The following is a 24,065-nucleotide window of genomic DNA, read 5'->3' as shown; positions in this document are numbered from 1 at the left end:
GGAAATACATGCGATTGATCGATATGTTTCAATGGCAAGTACGCACAAAATTTTAAAACTTTGACTCGTTAAATCTTCCTGGAGGGATGGGATTATACCACTTGGTCTACAATTCTTCCTTCCACTAAACTTTCTGTTAATATGTTTGGATACAGAAGCTCCATTAGCTTTAAGCTGTTATGGCCAAAGTTGGGTAGTAACTTATTATATTTACTCATTTAGATCGACTTAAGGAACTTTTTGGGGAAAAACAACCTTTAGGAGTATTTTTAATTTGTTGTACATTTTACTTTTACTTTTGTAATTTTATTATGAAGTATTGCTTCTTTTACTTGAGTAAAATTTCTGCTCTACACACTGCGAGCGACTTCACTGAATGAAGAACAAATTTATTTCAAACTAAAAAAAAACCTTGTAGTTTCTGCTAAAGTTTTATATTAAAGATTTGGAAAAAATATATATTTTTGCCTGATTTATATTACAAAACAAGTTATTTCATTTTATCCTTAAAATATAAAAATGTCCACATAACTTAATATTTTGTTCCTTCTGATGATGTAATTTTTCAATATTAAGCAGTTTGTAACGTTTTTACTCAAACTCGAGTATTTTTTTGGACAGCTATTTTTTATTTTTTACTTGATTAAAAGTATATTGAAGTTGTGCTACTCTTACTTGGGTACACTAATTCTGGTTATGCATTAATATTAATTCTTTTATTGATATTACAGAGATTTAGTTGTAAAAAAAAAACTTAAAACAAGCTTTTTTATTTACTCTGCCGTGATATGTGTGTGTGTGTGTGTGTGTGTGTGTGTGTGTGTGTGTAGTGCTGAGTGAGGAGCGGGTGGGGGGGTTGTTATTGTGAATGAGGGAAACCATGACGTCATCGAACCGATGTCAACAAAGCAGCTCCTGAATCACAGAACGCGCTCCATGTCCACACTCAGACCCGGGTTCGGATCCATGCGGACCCGCAGCGCTCGGTGACGGTCCAGCTCAGACCCCGGTTCGGCACCATGCGGACCCGTTGTGACCTGTGACGGGCCGTGGACGCGCAGGAGGAGCCGGTGAGTCTCCAGAAACGGCCGCTGCGGCTGCATGCGTCCCAGTGAGGGTGTCTCCTCGGCGGTTCGGAGCCGCTGGGTGAGTCCGGTTGGAACTTGCGACCCAGCCGTGCGTGGGTGTGATTTACAAGCCTGACACGAGGCTGTGCACGCGCCTCCAGCCACCGCGCACGGGAGCTGCGGGTCTTTGTGTTGGCGGGTTCACACGGTTGTTTTACTCCGCGGGGAGCAGGACAAAGGAAGCGGCCGCCGCTCCGCCCTCAGCCGGGGGAACAAAGCGCTGAGGGCCGGTGCAGCAGCCACGGCGAGCCGCTGGAACCAGAACCAGCAGCTGCAGCTCTCAGAACCGCATCAGAACCGTAAAGCGTCTAATTTAAAGTCTGAGCGCCTGACAGCGTGCATGTGCCGCGCACACGCCTGGTTGTGCAGGATGAGCTCTTTGTTTTCCAGCTTCTCCTCGGAGCTGCGGGTGATTCTGCTAGTCATGAAAACAGCCAGGATGGATCCAGATCAGCGTCCAGGTGCTGGTCCAGATCCGGCAGAGCTGGTTCTGGATCCGAGCTGCTCGTGTTGCTGAGTTTGGACCCGTCAGAGCTGTAAAAAGATAATTACAGTGCGGTTGTTGTTTAGGATCGCTCTGTTCTTTTGTAGACCATAAATTCCTTCAGAATGAAACTTGGAAAGTTTAAATAATGATGGACCAAAAACTTATTTGTGAAGCAGATGGTAGAGTATTTGTTAATAAAATCTGACAAGTGTGGCTTGCAGACATACTTACTTTCCCTGATGTTTTATTTAACCACCTTTGGCTTCAATTAGCTGCTGTCAGTTTTGTCAATTCAGACCCTACCCCCCCGCCCCCATTTTAATCTAATGAAAATTGTCTTTAAAAATTAATTCTCAGTCAGATTCAGGTCTGAACTTTGATTAGGACTTTCTAATATGTGGGTATATTTTGATTCAAACCATATCATTGTAGCTCTGGTTGGATGTTGAGGGTAGCTGTTCTTCTGGAAATTGAAACTCAACGGTCTCAAGTCTTCTGTCAATAACAATCTGAAAAGTGTGGCTTGCAGATATATTCTCCCACCTGAGTCGATGCTTTATAGAATCATTTTTTGATCCAATTACAGCTGCAAGTCGTTTGCAGCTCTCCACCAGCCAAGTCTCCACCAACTTTTCAAAATGTAGATATAAAGCTTTATTTTTTGCTCTTTTTTTTCTTCTTCCAGAAACAGCGATGTAGCTCAGACAGATCGGATGCAAATTGACTGTAAAATTAATTATCTTCAATTCTCAGTTGGATTCGGGCCTGAGCTTTGATTAGGACATTCTAACATGTGGATATGTAGTTTTATTCCACGTTCCTACTGAAGAAAAAGAACCAGAATTCCATGATACAACCACAATGTTTTACTGTGGAAACTGAGCCATTATTATATAGCCTAGCCTTTCAGGGCTGCAGGTAACATGTATAGTAGTAATCAATAATTTTTGATGATTAATTGATAAATCATATAAACAATTGGCACATTCTGAAGATTTATTTTATCACTTAAGCCTTTTTTTTTTTTACAATGTAAGAAACATTAAAATAGGCAGATTTTGAACCAAATAAAGCTAAAACTATGATATTAGGGTAGAATATATTTATAGAAAAAGTTTCTTTTTAAATCATAAATCCAATATATATATAATTTTTGCAACATTTTGGCTTAAATATGTGCTGAGTGTGTTCATTTCAGCATTTTTTTTTTTTGCTGAAATGTGTATGTTGATTATTCAGTCAACTACTTAATTAGTTGATTAATCAAATTAATCGAATTAATCATTCCAGTCCAAATACCTTCTTTAAATTTCCCCGCATCTTAATCCCTGTTACTTGGTTTCATGATTAACTATAATGTATAATTTTTCATCCCATTCATATATAAGCACAACTTTGTGTTGTAACAAGAGAAAATGTAAAACAAAAACATCTACTTTTTTACATTTTTGTTTAAGAAAAGTGAAATGCTGATGGGAACTGAAGCGGCTCTGAAAGTTGCTCATCATGACTGGAACAGTAAACGTCACTCTGATCCCTCCGGTTTTCCTTCCTGGATGTTAGCGAAGCAGATGAAACGGTTTCAGAAGAGAGAACGATCACACAGAGACTGAAGATTCATGATCATAAACGCCTCAGAGTGTTTCAGAGAGAAACGGCAGAAACACAAATGGGCTGATTTCTGCTGTTTATCTGCTTCTTGGGTGATGCTTTAGTGTTGCAGTAAAACATCGGATTCTGATTTTTCGCTTTGATTTTTGAGTCGATGTTTCTGTTCTGCTGCGTCTGGAGAAGTTAATTGTATTTATTACAGTCAAACTAGTGGAACTGCAGGAATATCCAGGTTTTATTAACCTGTTACTTTTTCTGCCTGGAAAACACCATTAACCACAAACACCGCTAACAGTTTGTGTTTGGATTCTCCAGGTTTTGTTTTGATTCAGCTTCCAGCTCCTGTTTGACTGCTATTAGGGTTTTAATGTGTGACTCGGGTCACTTTGCTTTCCCTGAAACCTGAGGTGTCTGATCCAGTTTCTACTTCTTCAGCCGCCTGCAGGCCGGGTTTTCTGATCTGAGTCCATCCAACACCGAGGCGAAACTGAACCCAATGGTTCACTGCAAAAACACAAAATCTTACCAAGTAATTTTGGTTTAGTTTCTAGTACAAATGTTTTAGCACACTGAATATAAAACGAAACACATTTGCAAGTCACTTTTCAAAAAAGATATATGGGATTGTTTAAGTAAATAATTCCTTAATATTGATACATAAGTTTCAGTTCAATTGGTGATTATTTCACTTAAAAACAGAAAAATGTCTTTAGTGAAATAATCTTATTTTTAATCAGTATTAAGCTCCTATATCTTGCTGAAAAGATACTTATTTTAAGTGTACAAAGATATTTTCACTGGAAACTAGTTGGTATATTTTGTATTTTCGTAGTGTTGGCATTGATGGTTTCCAACCTGGACAGACTGGTTCTTTCCATCTGAAGAGAAATATTAGAAATAAAAACTTCTCATCCTGCATCTGATTCAACAGTCGATGGTTTGCGTCATCAGATCCATACAGGAGAGGATGAGGAGGGATCGGCAGCCCTCGGGATGAAGGTTCTGGGTGACCTCAGAGTTCAGGTTTCCTGATCCCAGCGAGAAGCGTGTCTGCGAATAAAAGAGGAGACGATGATGTCACAGCAGGATGTTTATCAGGATCTCCTCTGGGATGTCTGCCGGTCATTTCTGGATCAGATTTACCAGCATCTTTCCCCGTTAATCTGCCTTTCTGCAGCGCTTCTGCTGGTTAAATAATCTGAGGATTTCACTGCTGCAAATGGAGAAAAATACGATAACCTGCTCTACGTTAACTGCAGGACGCAAGAAAAAGTATTGGTGGATGATATGGGCTTAAAGTTTTATCACAATATTTTGTGGTAAAAGTGATAATATGACAGCGAGCATAGCCCCACAAACGCAAATACTGCTTTTGAAAAACATTCCTATTTGTAAGGAGGTGAGATTTATATCACTAAACTGCACACAGTAACTGCATTAAGTCGTATTTATTGATACATAGGAAAAACAGTGAAGAAAATAGTAAAGCCAGCAATCCTGACAATATGGACAGTTTTGGATAAATATTGTCTCAGTAAATTTAAATTAATGATGTTCATTAAAAAAAACTAACAATATAGCTACAAAATGTGTTTTTACTGTTTTCTCCACTATCTGTATTAAGAAATTATCATTAAGTATCAGTAAATTAGAAAATTTAATTAAATCCAGTACAGTTTAGTGATATAAATTTAGCTTTTTAAGTACAGTATGTGAACATGTGTTGCAAATTCCATACAGTACTGCAAAAAAGTACAATAAAAACCTTAAATATAAGTATTTTTGGTCTGATTTGTAGCACAAATAGCTTAGTAATCTTGACAAACTAACTTAGAAGTAACTTTTCAGTAAGAGGAATTGTTTTAGTTAAAATTCCTCAAATTGAAAAAGTTTTAGTTCCACTGGTAGATTGTCATTTATATTAAGACATTTTCCATGTCATAAGTGAAACAATGTGCCAGAGGAACTAGAACTGGGTTGCTAGGTGACCGGCGGGGCTTGGCTTGGGTTGCTAGGTAACGGCTCTATGACCGTTATTGACTCTAATAAAGCTTATATCTTTCTGAAAAGTTATTTATAAGTTAGCTTTGTCTTATTTTCTTATTTCAACTGTACTAAGACATTTACACCAGAAACTACTTTTGTGTTTTGAGTTACTTATAATAGAATTTTAAGTACATATCACCCGGTTATGGTGGTCTTCAACACGCTGTAATTTATTTTATTCATTACAGGAACAGTGCATGTTAACATTTCTGTCAATATGCCAGAGTTAACTAGAAGCACAATGAAGCAGGATTCAGCCGGTTGCAGCAGAATATTGCTGGATGTGTCTGGATGTAGAGAGTAGATCTTAATGGACTAGAATGTATCAGGGATGGGAAGGAACAGGATGCAGCACATTAGAGCAACATAGAGCTGAATGGAGGAAGATGACGTGAAGTGCAACTCGGGAGGATGGTGAGGATGTTTTAAAAAAGCGGTATTTATTTTCCAGGCAAATGGTGGGAATTTATAGCACAATCAAGTAACTTCAGTTGTTTTAAAACTGCTATATATATGAACAAATGTAGATGTTGTAATTGGGGCACTGTCTCTTTAAGAAAGTCCTGCTCTTTCCAACACCCCGCCTTCAGGAAATTATCTCATCACTACTCCCCTATTAACTGTTTCACAATGTTTTTTCCAGCATTCACTGCAAAACCACAAAATCTTATCAAGTAATTTTGGTCAAATTTCCAACACAAATATTTTAGTACATTTGAAATAAGATAAAACTAACTTAGAAGTAACTTTTCAACAAGAAATATGAGCTTTTTAAAAGTAAATAATTCTTTAATATTCATGTAAAATGTACTTGTCCCATTGGCAGATTATTTCACTTATAACACAGGAGAAATGTTTTGCTTTCAGTGAAATAATCTGCCAGTGGAACTGGTACCTTTTCATCAATATTATTGAATTATTGACTGAAAACTAGCTCCTATTTTTTGCTGAAAAGTTTCTTGTAAGTTAATTTTGGCTTATTTCAAATGTACTAAAATTGGTCTAGAAATTAGAACAAAAATACTTGGTAATATTTTATGTTTTTGCAACGTTGCACGGAGAAATAGCTTGTGTAATGAGCTCAGCTGATGTGCAGTTCGAACAGATGTTTGCTAATTGCTGCTGAAGGAGCTGATTTTGGGAAAGTCGAAGGCGGGGCTTGGTCCATCCAGGCGTTTTCGGCAGCTGAATGGTTGCCATGGAGATTAAAGGATTTCTCGAACATGTGTGAAAGAATTAAGGCAACGCTCCAGGTGTGTTTTTGATGATGGAATAAGAAGGTTACATTATGCTGCCATTGTAAATTAAAGTCCTGAACGAAAACAGAAATAACAACAGTCAGTCCTGAGAGGTCACTCCTCCTCTAACCCGCCGTGTGATTGGACGAAAAGGAGCGGAGACAGATTGCAAAACACAAGATCAGGATGGAAACGTGATGCGTAGCTGTTCTGGTTATCCTCACGGACGCAGCAGATAATCTAAGCAAATGATGATGATGATGATGATGGTCAGTATGTGGATTCACAGTGAGCCTTCAGAGGTGGGCTGCTTCAGCAGGTCTGACTCAGCACAAAGCTCACACACGCATGCACATACACACCTACACACACACACACACACACACACACACACACACACGCACACACACACACACACACACACACACACACACACACACACACACACACACACACACACACACACACAGACTGCACACTCAGCTGTCTGCAGGGAGGATTTATGAACGGCTGAATCACAAAGAAGCAGCTCTCCCTGCAGTTTGTGTGCACGGCTGTCGCTCTCTTTAAAGCTCAACTTTAGATCTACAACTGCGTGCTTTAGGGTTGAAACAATAAATCGATTTTTTTTTAAATAATCGTCAACTAATTTAGAAATCAATTAATCTAAATGGAGACTCAAAATGGGCCGTTTGCTGAGAGAACAACACAATCAGAGCAGAAATTAAACCAAAACTGTACAAAATATTTAAACATTTTGTAATTAGGATAAAAAAAATCTTTTTTTATCTGGAAATATGTTTCACCCAGAACTTTTCATAATCTTAGCTTCACCTGGTTCAAATTCTGTAAACAAATCTTCTATTCATCTATCCTATTATTAAATAGTTAATCCAAAAAATGATCAGATCAGTTGAACAGGGAGGTCTGAGCTTTTCACATGTTGGTCTTTTGCTACAAATCATCAATAACTCAGTAAAGAATTATTGTGTTGTTGCATTTAATAGGCAATAAAATGTTTAAGTTCTTATTTAAAAAGGAATTAAATTATCTATTTGCATCTTTTAATGTGTTTCTAATATTATATATAATATAAGCTTAAGTGGACAAATGAAAAATCCGAATGTTTATCCGATTAAATGATTAATCGTCAAAGTAATGTATGGAATCGATAGAATTACTAAAATAATTGTTGAAGATAAATCAGGCAAATGTAAATTATTTTAATTTGTCATATGATTAATTGATTATTGATTATAGCAAGATACAGAGGAATGCAGCAGGATTTTTCACAGTGGAGTATAATGTAATAGCGAGCAGCTATTACTACAAAAACACAAAATCATACCAAGGATTTTTATTTTAGTGCAAATACCCTAGTACATTTGAAATAAGACAAAACTAACTTCAAACAAACTTTTCATCAAGATAAACTTGTCTTAAGCAATTTTTTTCTTCAGTTTCAGTGAAAGAAATTTGCCAGTGGACCAGTACTAAAAAAAAAAAAAAAAAAAAAAATCGGTAATAAATTATTTACTTAGTTCTATATCTTCATAAAATGTTACTTAAGTTAGTTTGTTTCATTTCAAGTGTACTAGGATATTTGCTCAAGAAACTAGACAAAATGCTTGGCAAGACCTTGTGTTTTTACAGTGTAGGTGTTAGGATATAAACAGAGAGCAGAATGATGAAGCTGGATGTAGTCAGAAACAGAAAGGAGCAGCTGAATGCAAATGAGTGCAGGAAGGTGTAGCAGGATGCAGCTGGAGGTATTTTCTCACAGAGAGATGCAACAAAATGAAGGGATATGCAGCAGGATGCAGTGGCCTGATGTTGACATAAGCCTGGTGCAATAAGTAATAAATCAATTAATTGCATGATAAATTAAGATGAGCGCAATAATTTCCATTTGCATGATTGTTTTACTTGTGTCTCTCTTTTTCTACCAAAGACTAGATGACAGAAGGGTTCAGTCTGGTGCTTTGATCTCAACGAGTCCCGGTTTTAATGGGTAATTTTGTTGACAGATTTCATCATCCATTTTATTTTTGTTGTTTTGTTTATTTATTTTGGATATTCAAAACGTCTTCCAGATCCACACTGCAAAAACACACAATTTTATCAAGTATTATTGGTGAAAATATCTTAGTACACTTTAAATAACACAAACTAACTTAAAATGATCTTTTCAGTAAGATTTAGAGGATTATTTTAAGTAGATAGTTTCTTAATATTTAAGAAAAAAGTACTTGTTCTATTGACAAATAAATTAACTTATGAGAAAAATATGTCTTGTTAAAAGTGAAATAATCTGCCAATGGATCCATTACGTTTTCATCAATATTAAATAATTATTTACGCATAACAATCTTCTATATCTTGCTAAAAAGTTATTTGTATATTAGTTTTGTTTTATTTCAAGTGTCCTAAAATGTTTGCACTAGAAACTAAACCAAAAATATTTGTTGTTTTTGCAGTGCAGTGTTAAACATTCATTCGAAATTAAAGCTAATTGAGTTTTGAGAGGGTATACTTGTATTTTTATCCCATTATGATTGCTAGAAAATGATCTCAAACCAACAACATTATTGTTTATTGCAATAATTTCTGGGACAGTTTATCATCCAGAAAAATGTACTTTGTGACAGACCTACTTTAGCATGTGATTTTCACACCACAGATTTGTTCTGTCTGTTTGTATCTGATGGCTTTCTGAACAGAGAACAAGACGTTTAGATGTGCTACAACCTGAACTGAGTTCCATCTGAATTTCTGTATTGATTTATAATAAATTGATAACTCCTGTGTCTTCATTCTGCATGTAGTTTGTGCAGGGTGTCAGAGGAAGTGATGTCGGAGCAGCAGCATGACGGTGAGGCGTCAGCGCCGGTGTACGTGTACGAATCCAAGGTACACTGTGCCAACGTGCTGCTGAGCCTGGAGGAACAGCGGCGGCGGGGGCTCCTCTGTGATGTCACGGTGCTGGTGGAGGGCAGGGAGGTCCGGGCCCACCGGGCCGTCCTGGCTGCCAGCAGCAGCTACTTCCTGCAGGTCCTGCTGGGACACAGCGAGTCTCCAGGCAGCGCAGAACCCATCATCAGCCTGCCAGACAAGGTAAAGGGCAAAATGACAGGACGGAGAGAGGAGAGATGATGCTTTGCTTCCTTTTGTGAAGTTTTAGCAAGCAGAGCTAAACCAAAGCAACAGACAGTCTGAACTCCGTCTGTCCAGTCGTGTTACAGTGGAGCTCTGTTCCTGTTTCATGATCTTATTGTTCTGCTGTGAAGCCTGAAGGGTTGCTGATGTGAGCACAAACCACACAGATGGACAAAGATGATGCTGACAACAGTGAAGGAGGAGGAAGCTGAGGATGATGAAGGTTGAAAGAGACCGAATCATTCAGGACACAAAAGATAAACACAGGAGGAAGAGGAAAACATGGCGAATATTTGATTTTTCTGAAAGCACCTCTTTTTATTTTTCAACTATTTATACCTTACAGTGCCTTTTTGCATTCCTACAACATAAAACATGAGGACATTTAGCAAGATTTTAAGTAATAGATCAATTTAGGGACACAAGTTATTGATTAAGGTTATCTAAAGTTGATTGAGCTAGTGATTAATTGATAAGTAAACATTTTATTAAAGAGTTTTCTCTTGTAGACTCAACCGTTTTTCCTTAACATACATGGCTAAATTTCTCATATGTTGAATTTAAGGAAAACATTAAATTATTATTATTAAATTTCCTCTTTTTGTCATAACATCCACGCCTTCGTAGCAAATCAGATTTTTGGTTGAGAAGTTGATTCTGCTCCTCCATCATGCAGCGTCATTAAGGTAAAATAGTTGCGTGTTTATTTCAAAACAGAATCACATAAAGCGCATTTTGCGTCCAACACTATGTTTAGACCGCTTCCTTTTTCCATTCTGGTATGGCCATCATCTTTCTGTCAATCCGCTTATTGATGACCAGTGGCGCCCTCTGCTGGATGGCGGCCAAACTACAACACTAAAAGAATATCGAATCAGACATTATTAATTCACACGATTCATTTTAATCTAATAAACCATTAATCGACAGTTAATCGTAAGTAAGTTACTTTTTGCATCACTGGACCAATATATGCCTTATAGATAACAGATGTGTTTATTTTTTTGCAGGTGACAGCTAATGGTTTCGCTCCGCTGCTCCAGTTCGCCTACACTGCCAAGCTGGTGTTAAGTCGTGAAAACATCCATGAGGTCATTCTGTGTGCCGAGCTCCTTGGTGTGCACAACTTGGAGGATTCCTGCTTCCAGTTTCTTCAGGCTCAGTTGGAGAGTGACGGACAGCACTCCAGAAATTGCAAGGTGCAATATGATGAAGAAGACACCGTCTTTTCCCAAGACCTTTCCTTTGATAGTGGTTCAGAGACAAAGAAGGAAAGCTCTCTAACAGCTGATGCTGCTTCCCCTCATGAAGATCTTCCACAAAGTCCGAAATCCTGGAAGTACCAGCACCAGGTTTGCGACGACAAGCACAATGGATTAGGTCAACAGACCATTCCCACTCCAACCAGTTCAGAGTCGACAGACTCCTGTGCTGCTCCCCAGACCCTTCTCAACCCCTCCAGGATTAAAGAGGAGCCCTTTGACGAATCAGGACACGAGAGGAACGGCTTCAACGCAGAATTTGGTACTGAAGAGGTTCTGGAGATGGAGCTGGAGGTGGAGGGAGTTCCAGTTGCAGATAAGCCGTCTGCAGACGGGGAATTGGCCTCGTCCTGCCTGCGTTCATACCTCCAGCGAGGCGGTCTAGATCTTGGCACCATGACTGGCAGCACCATTCAGCAGCTTCTCTCCAACCATCTGTCCATCAGCCACTACAGAGAGCTGCTCAAAGACAGGCAGAGGAGTAAGATGGACTCTGTAAGCCAATCCAACCTCAACAGCGTCAATGATAGAGACATGCAGCAATCCAAGATGTCTTCTTCACGGTATGAAGGAGAGCCAGACAGACGTACCGTCATTTTCTCCTCTGCAGCTGGTGAGCAACCTCCATTGTCCAACAGAGAAAAAACCTCAACCATGGAGCAAGTGGAGACTTTGTCACCTCACCTGACATGCCTCACCAGCTCTCCTGTCTCCATCAAGACATTAGCTGCCTCTCCTGTTCCATCCGAACCCCAAACTCAGACTCCCAGCTCCCACTCCTCGTATCCAGATGACATAGCTACTGTTAGCTCGCCGTCCAGCCTGGCTTTTGACCTCTCCTCTGCCCCACATGTCGGTTCAGTCTCGGCTCTTCCCCGTTGTCTGGTCGGAGTGGTGGAAGCCCGGACGCCACTCAGAAGTGAGGTCGTCTTCAGCCAGGGCCACATCAAGATCAAAAGTGAGCAGGAGTTTGGTACCAGTGGAGGAAACTCCAGTGATGAGTCCGAATCATTCTCAGAAGGCGACAGTGAAGGTGGATCCAGAGTCTCTGGCCCTGAGGTTAGTAGTTAGCTTCTTTCTGTTTGCTCATTAAGATCACACTTCAGAAGACCGACTGCATTGTGTTCATCGTGCACCATGGAGGCTAAAAAGCTGCCAAAAGATGGCGCTGCTGCTGTTCTTAGTTTTCACAGTTTTTGTTTTTCCAGAAAATAAACATACAAACAAAAATAAACCTCTACAAAGTCCATACTTTTAGAATCCAGTAACTTCAATGTAAGTAAATGTCTTTAATATTGTGGTTTTGAGAAACTGGACTAAGTCAAAAATAAGGTTTTTCCAATAAGTCTGGTAATTCTCAGATATCCATTCTTTTCTTCTGCCTTGAATATTAACAATATTAATTCAATTAGTATGCATTTTTGCATTGTGTTATACACATCCGTGAATTATGTTGTACGCTTACAAATCTTATTGTACGCTTTGGAAATCTTTCTCAGACTAATTTAGTGGTTGAAGACTGTAGATGATCAGTAGATGCGGACAGGATTTGATTAGTGTGATACTGACACCTGCTGGCTGTTGCCCCGCATTACACTCACCTGCCTTCATGCGGCGGATTCCCTCCGATTCTTGTTCTTGACGGAGAATTAGGACTATACTAAGAAGAAATAATAATAATAAAAAAAATATAAGATTACGAGAATAAAGTCAAAATATTATGGAATGAAGTCGAAATAGTACGAGAATAAAATATTTCAAGAATAAAGTCGAAATATTTATTTATTCCGATTCTACTTCATTCTCGTATTACTATGACTAATGTGTTAATAATACTTATTCTTGGGATATTTGGACTTTAGTCTCGTAATTATGTTACTTTTTTTTACACTCTGTTGTAGTTTACACCCTTCTCTGCTACGTGTTCTTGTTGAATTCAAGCTGAAGAGCTAATTTTATAACATTCATTTCTGTCAGATATTTTTGGTGCAGAAACGCGTCAAAAAATTGTTGGTCAGTGGATACTGATAGTTATCATTAAAGATGTTAATGTGGTTTAAATCTGCAGTTTTTATCATGAATTAAACCTTTATGCCATCAGACCAGACCTGATCAGATTGAACTCCTCGGTTCTTTCAGGTGAAGCTGCCGTTTCCTGTGGATCAGATCTCCAACCTGCCTCGCAACGACTTCCAGGTCCTCATCAAGATGCACAAACTGACCTCAGAACAGCTGGAGTTCATCCATGACATCCGCAGGCGCAGCAAAAACCGCATCGCTGCTCAGCGCTGCCGCAAGAGGAAGCTGGATTGCATTCAGAACCTGGAGACGGAGATCCGAAAACTGGTACGGGCTTAAAACACACACACTTAGCATAAAATTACCCCAACAACCGAGAATCTACATAGTAAAGATGATGAACTTCTGAGTACTTTTAACAACAAAGGCTGAACTAGGGCTGAAACAATTAATCATGACGAAACTATTATTTAAATAATTGTCAATTAATGTAGTAATGGTTAATTGTTAACTAGAGACTAAATGAAATACCATTTGCTTAAAAAGTGTACAAAAGAATTATTTTTTTAGCTGCAGATGCATCCTTTGCTACAAATAATCAAAAATCACTAAAGGAATACTATGTTATTGCATTTTAGTTAATACAATATATATTTTCTTATTTAAAAAAATATATATATTTTTATTTGCATTTTTAAATATTTTTCTAATATTGTGTAAAAAAGAAGCTTAAATGTAGAAATTGCAGAATGTGCCAAGTTTCTTTTAACTGATTTATTGTTGGAATAATCAATAGATTAATTGATAAAATAGTTGGCTGCAGCCCTATAAAGCAGCTTTTGCTATCAAATTATTAATCGATCAATCAAAAAAAAAAAACGTCAGCACATTAGTCCTGTACTGTATTGATGTTAAGTGAAAGGGCCTAGCTTAGAAGTATGTTTTTAGTTTCAGGTGCATCCTTTGCTACAAATGATAATGATTTTATGCAATAAGATGTTTATTTTCTTGTTTGAATTGAGTCCTTTGACTTATTTGGATATTTTAATGTAAAGGATTAAATTAAAAAAAGTAGAAATTGTCAATTTGTTTTATCTGATTAATCCATTAATCGTCAGAATAATTATTCTGTAACTAAAGTAATCGTTACTTGGAGTTGAATTCTCAGTTTGTTTCTTTGTGCTGATTTTGAGATTTGACCCAGTTGTGTGTTTTCTGGATGCAGGTGTCAGAGAAGGAGAAGCTGCTGAGTGAGAGGAACCAGCTGCAGGTCTGCATGTCCGAGCTCTGGCAGAACCTCTCCTTCCTCTCGCAGCAGGTGTGCAGAGAGGTCCAAACCAACCAGACTCCGCCCGAATCCGCCACCATCGACCTCACCTCAGATCCTCTGGACCAGGACCACGTGAAACCCGGATCCGGCATGGTTGGAGAGAACTCTGAGGAGCTGGAGAGCAGGCGGAAAGTCCAGAACGTGTTCGGTCGGAAGGAGCAGAACTCAGACGACCCGGTGGTTCTGGTATCCAGTGAGGAATTGTGTAGCCCCACAGTGACAGTGGATTTCTGTCAGGAGATGACGGTGAAGTGCACAACGGAAGAGCCGGACACACAGGACTCGTCTTGAGCAGATCCGGTTTGTTTACCTGTCTGACACACCTGTGATCTCATCAGTACTAACGGTGGTGGGCTTTTTTTTTATTATTATTTGGACAGGTGAGAACGTGCAAGTTGGCAGCTTGTTTCTTATTTTTAAACGATCCATTTTCCGGTTTATCTCGGTTTTTTCTCAGGAAATGTACAAACTGTTCAGTTTTCTCCTCCTTAGCTTCTCTTTAAGTATAACAAAAATAAGTGTAACCGGTTTAACCTGAGGGCCAAACCAGATTCTATAAAGGTGAGGAAGCCTCAGAGCTGCATGTAGCTCTAAAAGAGAAAACCAGTTTAAAACCAGTGAGAGCTGGTGTTTACAAAACGATTCAACTTTGACCTGCTGGCTTCTGTCAAAGAGGTTCCAGCTGTTGGTGAAGCTGTTTTCTTGGAAAACATGGAAGTACTGACGTATACGCTGCAAAAATACAACATTTTACCGGGTATTTTGGTCTAGTTATATAAAACTAATTAATATATTTTCAGCAGGAAATAGGTAAATAATTCCTTGAAGTTTCACTGGTAGATTATTTCACTTATAACAATACATTTCCCCCATGTTAAAAGTTAAATAATCTGCCAGTGGAAATAGTACTTTTTCCATCAACATTAAGGAATTATTTACCTAAACAAACTCTTGTTTCTTGATGAAAAGTTACTTGTAAGTTAGTTTTGTCTTGCATGAGGAAAAAAAAATCTTGGTAAGATTTTGTGTTTTTGCAGTGATATTAACACAATAGATTGAATCAAATTCTATCTACTTGCATTTTGTAAACTGATCAAAAATCAGTTTACTTTTTATTATTGTTAAATATTTTCATGAATTATAGAGTTTGAAAATGTGAATTTTGGCCTGTAACTTCATCCCAATTTGGACCAAAAGGTTCTTATAAAATATGCCACTTTAAACTCTTGGGTGACCTTCTGTCGGTAGATATTATTATTATTAAGGTGATATTTTAAAAAGTCCCTACAGTAGATTATATATAATATAAAAAGGCTGTTTGAACTGAGAATATGTCCCTTGAACAGCGTACAAACAACTGAGATGACCCTCACCTAACCAAAAATCACCTCATCAAACTTAAGTTTAAATTCTCATCGCCTCATATGGAGCTAATAAAGCACCAACAAACAAAACAAAAACAATAAATCTGTAAAATCAGAAGAGTAATGTGAAAAAATGTCGCAAAAGTGCAACTCACATATTAAAGATTCAACAGCAGAACAACATTAAGTCATCTTGGAGACTGTTCTTCGACCAGACGAGAACAAAGTAGCGATGTTTGACCATGATGGACGCCGCTATGTTTGAAGGTAGCGACAAAAATCAGCGAAATCATCACAATTCTTCACACACCAGCTGTTTAGCACGGCGGTGGAGGTCGGATGACACCTTCTAGTCACTTAATCTGGAAGCTAAATCTTGGTTCAAGCTAGATCTTAAGCGTTAACACCAGTCAGCTAATCTACAAGAATACGCCTGATACACAGTGTTGCCATGGCAACATCTGTGGGTCGGCCCTAGCAACTGACCGCTACTTAGTCGGTTTACATTCCGGCTCGGTGTTTTCAGTATTAATCACTAAAGTTCACTCTCATCTGTTCAGTATGAAAATCAATGTGTGCATCACAGCGGTTAAATTGTTTTACAAACTGCCGCAGTTCATTGGGACTTCCTGGAAAATGGGGGTTATCTCGAAACGGCCAGAGTGGCGTTTCAACAACAGAAAGACGTGGATGGAAAATCAAGTTTTTTTTCTGTTTAGTGAAGCAGTTCTTTTCGTAGTTTGATTGGACATGAAAATCAATCCTCTAAATTAAATAATTTGATTTCTGAACCCTCTGATCATCAAGCACGTCCTGTTTTTTTAGACACTCACTGCTGCCCCCTGCTGGAAACAACATTACACATATATTTTCATATCGTCAACTTCCTAAAAAAAAGTCATCTTTTGCCAAGTGATTTGTATATATAATTATATATAAAATCTAAATCATCTTTTGGCAAAAAAAAAGAGATGGTGATTTTTTTTCTCTATCTCTTTTTTTTCAAATCACTTCTGGCAAAAAAGGACTTGGGTCATATATTTTGGGAAGGTGACACAATTTATAAGGAAATATCAGTGCAGAATAAGATTCAACCAGACCCAAAATGCATGGATGGATTTGTGTTTTTACTTGTTTCATTTTAACGTGTCTATTAGGGTTTTACTAATGTGTTTTTAAGATTTGATAGTTAAGCTGCAGTTTAATATTCTGATTGAAAAAAGTTTCCCGTTTCTGGGAAAACATCAGGCATCAAAAACACAACCAATACCTTGTTGATAAGCTCAGATATTTGAGTTTTGCAGGAACTCCCCTTGTTTTCACAGCCAGAATTTATGTAAATATCTGTAGAAAGAAGATTTGCGTAATTAGTGCAGGTTGGATTTGTTAGGATTAGGATTAACTCATTCAGGATTTTAGATATATTCTTTCACCAGACTAGATGTTTCTGTTTCTGCTCCCAGTTTCTGCAGCAGCTGCTAAAATAAAACCCAAACGCCTAGCTCTTCGTGTCGGTGCAACTTTAAAATTCACATATCATGTAAATTTGTCGAGCCTCTGATCAATTTGTTCTGACACACCAGTTTGTCTAATGGTGGATGGTTTGAAGCCAGAGCTCTAAATAAACACTGTGGCACAGTATTGATCGTTGCGATGCCAAATTCATGTGTTGAAAAGTCGATGCAGGAGCACGTGGCTGCACAGAGTGCTGCTGCTGTTTGATTCAGCCTCCGTGTTGCAGTGCTGCAGTTGGCCTCCTGTTGTCCACAGTGGGGTCACAGGGTCACTGTGGACACCGCCCACAGCTGGAGATGTTTACCACAGTGGGAGATGTGATCAATTTGAAGCTGCTGTATTCATCCTGATTTATGTATTTGGGTTCTTTGTGGATCAAATTCCTGCTAATCTGGATTTATTTATTTGTTTGATTGTAATATTTGACCTCCTTCAACCCTGACTATTACACAATGACATATTAGGGCCTTTGCAAATAGAAAAAATAAATAAATTTCTGCCAAAACCTTCAAATTTTTTTAAATTGATATCAGAAATTTTCTGGAAAAAATGCTTGGAAATGCCCAATCTTGAAAAGTTGAAAGTTTGCTAGAAGAAACGTAGAGAAATGTTGAGATTAATCTGGGAAATTTTCTAGAAAAATCCAGAAAATTTCTGAGCTCCAAAATGTAAAAATGTTCCAGAAAAACTCACATTTTCAGATTAATTGCAGACATTTTCTAGAAAAACAAACTTGGAAATTTATGAGCTCCAAAAATTTTAAATTTGCGAGAAAAAAGAGAATTCTTTTAGATTAATCTAGAAATTTTTCTAGAAAATACTTGGAAATTTCAGAATTTCAGAAGTAAATTTTCTTTGACTATTTTAGATAATCTAAAAAATTCTGAGTTTTTCCTTGCAAATGTTCAACTTTTGAAACTCTAACATTTCCAAGATTTGTTTTTTGGCAGTAATTTACTACTCCTTTCTGTCTGTAATCGCCCTAATATGCGTCTTTCTCCTTTTTTTCTTATGTAACATATAATTCAGACTAAATTCTGTTTATTTATTCTAAAATATACAATGTTTTGATAACTTTTTGAGAAAAAAAAACTAAAGTCCTTGTTCAGTCATCTGTCAAACAACTTTGCATATAGGATGTTGAAAATGGGCTTAAAATTGGCCCAAATGTCATTATTGGCAAGTTAAATAATAACCGTGACGTAGCAGCCTATACAGGTTTAGCACTGAGCATCTCTGGGTAAAAAGCGGAACCCATATGAGTCCTAAATACGTTTTGCAATCTGAACTACTTTCCATAACGCCTATTGAAGACCCAGGGTATCTTGTATAGATACTGTTTGGTATCTTCCATAAGATACCTAACAGGTGTTGCCAAAATAAGTTGCATATAATCAACCCACATGGAATCTGAGCAAAATCCACTTAGCTCCCACATAAACATGTTGGCTAGTTATTTTTCTTGCTTCAGGAGGAGTTTCTAAAATTAAATTATGCCAGTTTACATTCTGACTTTACTCCGTAAACGTGGCAAAACAAACTGGATTTCTGCATTGAAATGCAGCTTGGTTATTGAGTTGAACATTCTGCAGCAGAATCGTGGTTCAGGAGAACTTTTGGGACATTTGGACTTGATAATGTCGTGTTACACGCCCGAAGCACGTAACGCCAGATAAAAAACTAAAGTAGAAGAATCTATGTTTGGATTTTCAGCATTCCTCCTTTGCGACAGACTCTGTGTTTCTAACTTTTTACTCTGCGTACTTCTTTGTAGGTTTTGTGGACCATTTTTACCTGTTTTGTGTAACTGTTAACCGATGACTGTTATTTGCAGCTTTTTCTTTTTAAGTCTCTGAATGAGGTTTCTCTGGTTTTTGTAAAAACTGAACAACATGTCACATCTCATTTATTTGATAAGAAAAAAAAGGTCTGACAGGAACAAAAAAAAAACTGTTTTTGTAGAGAAATAAAAGCATGAGGACTGTTGATGGTGTGTTCTGGTTAAATATGTTCAAGTGGTTCTGTTTGTGTTTTAAATCTGAATGAGCTGAAGGGGTTTTTATATAAATGACTTTACACAGACTGAATCTGTCCTTGACGTAAAAACTCAGAGTTACAGAATCAAGCAGCTCCTCTTTAAGCCCGATCCTGTTGGCAGTGAAACACTCCGGCAGACTTTGCAAGGTGCATTGAATCATCCGCTGCCTCATCATGGCCGATCCTGGCCGCATGTGACTCGCTCGGAGAATCGATGGATCGCTGATACAGTTTGTCTCCAGCTGCTGTAACTCAGCCTCGTCTCTTCACTTCTTCATGATTGAGGAAATATCCAGAAACATGCTCTGAAAGAGGCAGACACATTGGATGTTACAGCACACCAGCAGACTTATCAGATCACTTTCTGGTAAGCGTGTTACGGGACTAATTAATGCATGGAGTAGATCGTCTGACTGGCGGCAGGATAATGATTTTTCCAATATAGAGTCACATATACAACACAGGGAGACAAGCAGGGGTCACTTAAAATGCTTATTCAACAACTGGACCTTTTCAAGAAGTTGTGTTTACAACCACCTGCCTCATTGTCCATCATCAAGGAAACCAAGATTTTCCTTTATTCATCTTCTTCTAGAAGATCCTAGTAGTTCCCAAGCAAGACTTGAAAGATACTTGATTCTTGCAAAGAAATCAACAGAGAAAGCTCGTTTCATCCACTTGCATCTATTGACCTTTTGCATGTGACGTCACTCTTTTTGAAACTCGGCTCGCTCCGCCATGATGGACGTCAAAACAACCGATGCGCTCCTGTAAAGCCTGTCAAAAAAACGTACATCTGGTAACCTAATATCGCTTTTATTTAGTTGATTTCACAGTAAAAATAGTCACAGGATGCTGCGCAGTCGGCTGCACAAACAGACAAGGATAAGAACCAAATTTGGCATTTTATTGTCTAATTTTTAATGAGGAAAGATACGGGGTGATGGATAGCAGCCGACAATCATAATGATTGGCAGCCTTTGGTGTAACCGTGGATTTACAGCGAACACTTTTTACAAGGTAATAAGATTAAAATACCGCCGTCTATGAGCCCCAACCAGGTGTGTTGTGTTCAAAGACAAATTAGATTGACTCAAACAAGTAGAAGCCACAAATAAAGTAGCAAAAACAACTTGGGAAAACAACTTCAGTCGCTCAGTTTGATACTCCCGATCCTCACTAAGGACATCCGTCATGGTGTTGGAAGTGAATGATTAAGTGACATAGCTGCAAAGGGTCAATAGCCTAGTAGTTCTTTCAGGCAGTATCTATAAAGGAAGGTTGGAATATAGATGGACGAGCGGAAATTTAACGTATGAAGCCCCAAGCTGCCTATATGCTTCTCCTGCTCCATCCCACCATCACTAAGGCACAAAAGAACAAGACATTTGAATTCTTCTGATTGAAGCAGACTAACATTTGATTTTCTTCCCAGTTTTCAACTTTTTCTGTTTGAGAACTGTCTCCTCAGACTTGTGTTTCCCATCTCTGTTCCCTGAGGCATGGATTAGATGTTTCTCTGCCTCAACCACACATGATTTCAATTGATGGCAGATTAACAGGCTTTTGCTGAATTGCAGTCATCCTAATCATGTAAAGGAAATATTTAAAGCATGCAGTGTGTCTTGAGGACCAGGATTGGGAAACTTGGGCTATAAGGTGGTTAGCATCCCATCCTAAGCCGTTACAACTATTAGTAACTGAAAACAATCAAGAGGCAAAAGCAAAGTGTAGTATTTACCCCGACGTCTTAGTGCTACTTAGTTTTTGCATCACAGATTACAAATCTATACCAGAGATTCTTTGAGACCAGATTGTTCCAAACGATCAGTACCATCTTGAAGGAAGCGGATAAGTGTCATACGAGGGAACTCTATCCGACTCAGGACGGAGAATGAAATGCTCTTACAAAACCCTTACTGTGGAGAAGAAAATAACATTTCTCCTTTCAAAATTCATCCTCAAAGTCATACAGATGGTCTGTTTTGAGATTGTTAGTTGTTGATTTCTCTTGACAACTTAGAGCAGGTTTCAGAGGCGCACTCGTCTCTTAGTCTTTTCCATGCCGTGCTTTATTTAATGACGATGTTCTTTTTGCTCTCTTAAAAAGCAAGATTCTCTCTTCTCTCTGGTTTAGTCTTTTTTGACTTAGAAAAAAAAAGATAATTTCTGTACCTTTTCTCACTATCATCAGAGTTAGTCACTGATTGAACCATAGTATATCTGTATGAATGATTTAGGAAGCTCTTAAAAGTCAACAGAACAGCTGCCAAAGTAAAAACACTCTGTGTGCTACAGTGGAGAGTATTCATGGAGGTTAGAGACCACAAACACCCACAAATAGCTAAAATATGATTATAGCTGCCTGTTTTAATAGTAAACTATACTTTGATTTACGTTAATACACACCATGGAAAAGATCTTAGCACTACAGCAGAAGCTAATAGCAGAAGATCCAAGGTGCTCTTAGATTGGCTTCTTTAGCTATTAGCTTGTCAAATAGCATTGCATCTTTGTATTTCAACTCCCCAAACTGGATTTTCAGAACATATTTTTGATGTGCTTCTCAGAAAAACCAGCCAATAGGCAAGGGTCCACTGTATTAACTTCACAGATTATCTGAACCTTTCGCATCTCTGCTTACCATTGACATTCGTCGGCCTCCGGCTGGCGGCATCATCGGCATGTCTCCCTGGAGAGATCCCAGCTCATCGGACTCCTCTGAGCTGTGCAAGGATTGGCTGGTGGAGGCGCTCATGGAGGACAGGCTTTCGGATGGAGGCCTGATCATGAAGCTGGTCCTTCTGGGGTTGGGAATCAGGAAGTCGCTGACCGAAGACTGTCGTCTTTCTTCCTCGTTGATGGTTCTGATGGCTGCAGGCCTTATGGTGCTCCCAGACAGCACAGGGTCCAAATGGCTGGGCTGAGGATGCTGCTCCTCCTGGATTTCTGCTTGGCTGGTTGTGTCCTCCTCCACTGTGGACATGGCAGAGTTCCAGGCTGGATGGTGGTCCAGGGTCACTGTGTGGACCTCTGGACCTTCAGAGGTTTGTGGAGTTGCACAGATCTCCACAGACCTGGGGGTCATCCTTGCTGGAGGGCAGCTGTAGCCAGTTTGACCCAGATGAACCAAGCTGTTGTGTCTTGGTGGATCGTGGATCGTGTAATGAAGAGGCTTCATGTCAGCCTCCTGAATCACCTTGAAGGTCTGAGTCAGAGGCCCATTGTGAGGGGAAACATTGCTCATGACACAGAGCTGTTGTAAGGACGCCTTCTTTTTGGACCTGTAGATCAGGCTGTCGTCCTCTGTGTACCTCTCTCCATACAGAGTCTGTTTGATTTTACGGATGCCTAAGTGGAGAATCTCCAAAATGTTCAAGAAGAGTGAAACTCCTGCAATGATGGTCATAAAAAACATGAAGATGGTCTTTTCTGTGGGCCTGGAGATGTAGCAGTCCACACTGTTGGGGCATGGCAGCCTCTCACACCTATACAGGGGCTCCAGATGGATTCCATACAGGATATACTGGCCCAGGATGAAGCAAACCTCCACCAGAGAGCGAGTAAGGATATGGATGATGTAGGTTCTCAGCAGAGAGCCTCTAAGAGGAGCCTTCTTCACCTTCTTCTGCTCCTCCAGCTTCCTCAGCTCCTTCTCTATGCGTTTGTGATCCTCCAGTCCAAGTTCTGCCTCGTCCATCTCCCCCTTCAGTTGGATCCGCCGCCGGTGGCGCTCCTTCTCCAGCGCCCTGATGCAGTACAGAGCATGCCCCATGTAGACCAGAGAGGGCGCAGACACAAAGATGACCTGCAGCACCCAGTAGCGAATGAGGGAAATGGGAAAGGCTCGGTCGTAGCAGACCGTCTTGCAGCCTGGCTGGTCCGTGTTGCAGACGAACTCCGACTGCTCGTCGTCCCAGACGTCCTCAGCCGCAGCTCCCAGGATCAGCATGCGGAAGATGAAGAGGATGGTGAGCCAGATCTTCCCTACGATGGTGGAATGAATGTGGACTTCTTCTAGGATGCTGCCCAGCAGGTTCCAGTCACCCATGGTCAGATTTTCACCACTTTAATGCCACATAGTCAAACTGAGGACATACAAACGCAACTCGTTAGATTCAACTAGAGGCTCATTTTATTAAAACAAGCAGATTAAAGCTGTAGCATGTAACTTTTATTAAAAATATTTTTTGCATACTTCTTCCAGTGAAAGGTTACTTGTGACTTAGTTTTGCCTTATTTCAAATATATTTTGAAAAAAAAAAAAAAAAACTTCGTAAGGTTTTGTGTTTTGCAGTGTAGCTGGTTCAGAAAGGAACTGCAATTCATAACTTTGAATAAACCTTAGGTTCTTCAGTATATTTGAGGAACAGACATAACTGTACATGATAGAAAGTTTTCCTTGACAAAATGCTAAAAATGGAACCAGTAATTCATGTCCTAAACTCTAGATGGTTTCAAAATGGGTACTTTGTAGCTGCCATGAAGGCAACTCTTGTTTCTCAACTCTAATTCTCATGTTTGATCTCAGAAGGTTAAAACAGATTTAAAAATTAAAGTGAAGTAAAATTAGCATTAGCTTCTGGGTGGGGAACCCTCTGCAAACAGACAATGCTACAAAATTAATAAAGAAACATCAGCATTTAGAATGTTTCTTCCTCATTTTCATTCAGTATTTAATAATTATGATATTCCTTTAGCACAAATGCAATCTCACACCTTCTGATTTTAGTTGAGTTCAGAGCATTTTTTGCAGCAGTGTCCTCATCTTCCCTCCAGCTTTTTCAAACCCCCAGGACTAGCACCCACTTTGAAAAACATTGCGTTAAAAGATGACATGCAGTAAAACACACATTTTCTTTTTTCATGATTA

General features: G+C 38.9%; 2 protein-coding genes across 2 annotated transcripts; one reads left to right on the top strand and one right to left on the bottom strand.

Moving 5' to 3' along the window:
- The first annotated feature begins 773 nt into the window (after positions 1–773).
- LOC106921642 (transcription regulator protein BACH2-like) lies at positions 774–15,273 on the top strand. Its single transcript, XM_014993454.2, has 5 exons — positions 774–1,070; positions 9,335–9,623; positions 10,676–11,986; positions 13,067–13,273; positions 14,172–15,273. The coding sequence occupies exons 2-5, from the start codon at positions 9,360–9,362 to the stop codon at positions 14,565–14,567; spliced, it is 2,178 nt and encodes a 725-aa protein (XP_014848940.2). The 5' UTR covers positions 774–1,070; positions 9,335–9,359; the 3' UTR covers positions 14,568–15,273.
- Positions 15,274–19,458: 4,185 nt separating this feature from the next.
- gja10a (gap junction protein alpha 10 a) lies at positions 19,459–23,361 on the bottom strand. The gene is made up of 2 exons (XM_014993453.2): positions 21,837–23,361; positions 19,459–19,497 (listed from the first exon to the last, which is right to left on the bottom strand). The coding sequence occupies exons 1-2, from the start codon at positions 23,241–23,243 to the stop codon at positions 19,459–19,461; spliced, it is 1,446 nt and encodes a 481-aa protein (XP_014848939.1). The 5' UTR covers positions 23,244–23,361.
- Positions 23,362–24,065: the final 704 nt, after the last annotated feature.

Source organism: Poecilia mexicana, unplaced genomic scaffold (assembly GCF_051168715.1).
Source record: "Poecilia mexicana isolate PSO_F unplaced genomic scaffold, ASM5116871v1 scaffold_22, whole genome shotgun sequence".
Lineage (NCBI taxonomy): Eukaryota > Metazoa > Chordata > Actinopteri > Cyprinodontiformes > Poeciliidae > Poecilia > Poecilia mexicana.
This window is presented reverse-complemented; position numbering and strand designations above follow the sequence as displayed.

Coding starts and splice junctions, on each gene's coding strand:
- LOC106921642 (XM_014993454.2), top strand. CDS start 9,360: ATGTCGGAGCAGCAGCATGACGGTGAGGCGTCAGCGCCGGTGTACGTG. Junction 11,987..13,066: donor CCAGAGTCTCTGGCCCTGAG/GTTAGTAGTTAG, acceptor CGGTTCTTTCAG/GTGAAGCTGCCGTTTCCTGT. Junction 13,274..14,171: donor AGACGGAGATCCGAAAACTG/GTACGGGCTTAA, acceptor TTCTGGATGCAG/GTGTCAGAGAAGGAGAAGCT.
- gja10a (XM_014993453.2), bottom strand. CDS start 23,243: ATGGGTGACTGGAACCTGCTGGGCAGCATCCTAGAAGAAGTCCACATT. Junction 19,498..21,836: donor GAGGCCGACGAATGTCAATG/GTAAGCAGAGAT, acceptor TGCCTCTTTCAG/AGCATGTTTCTGGATATTTC.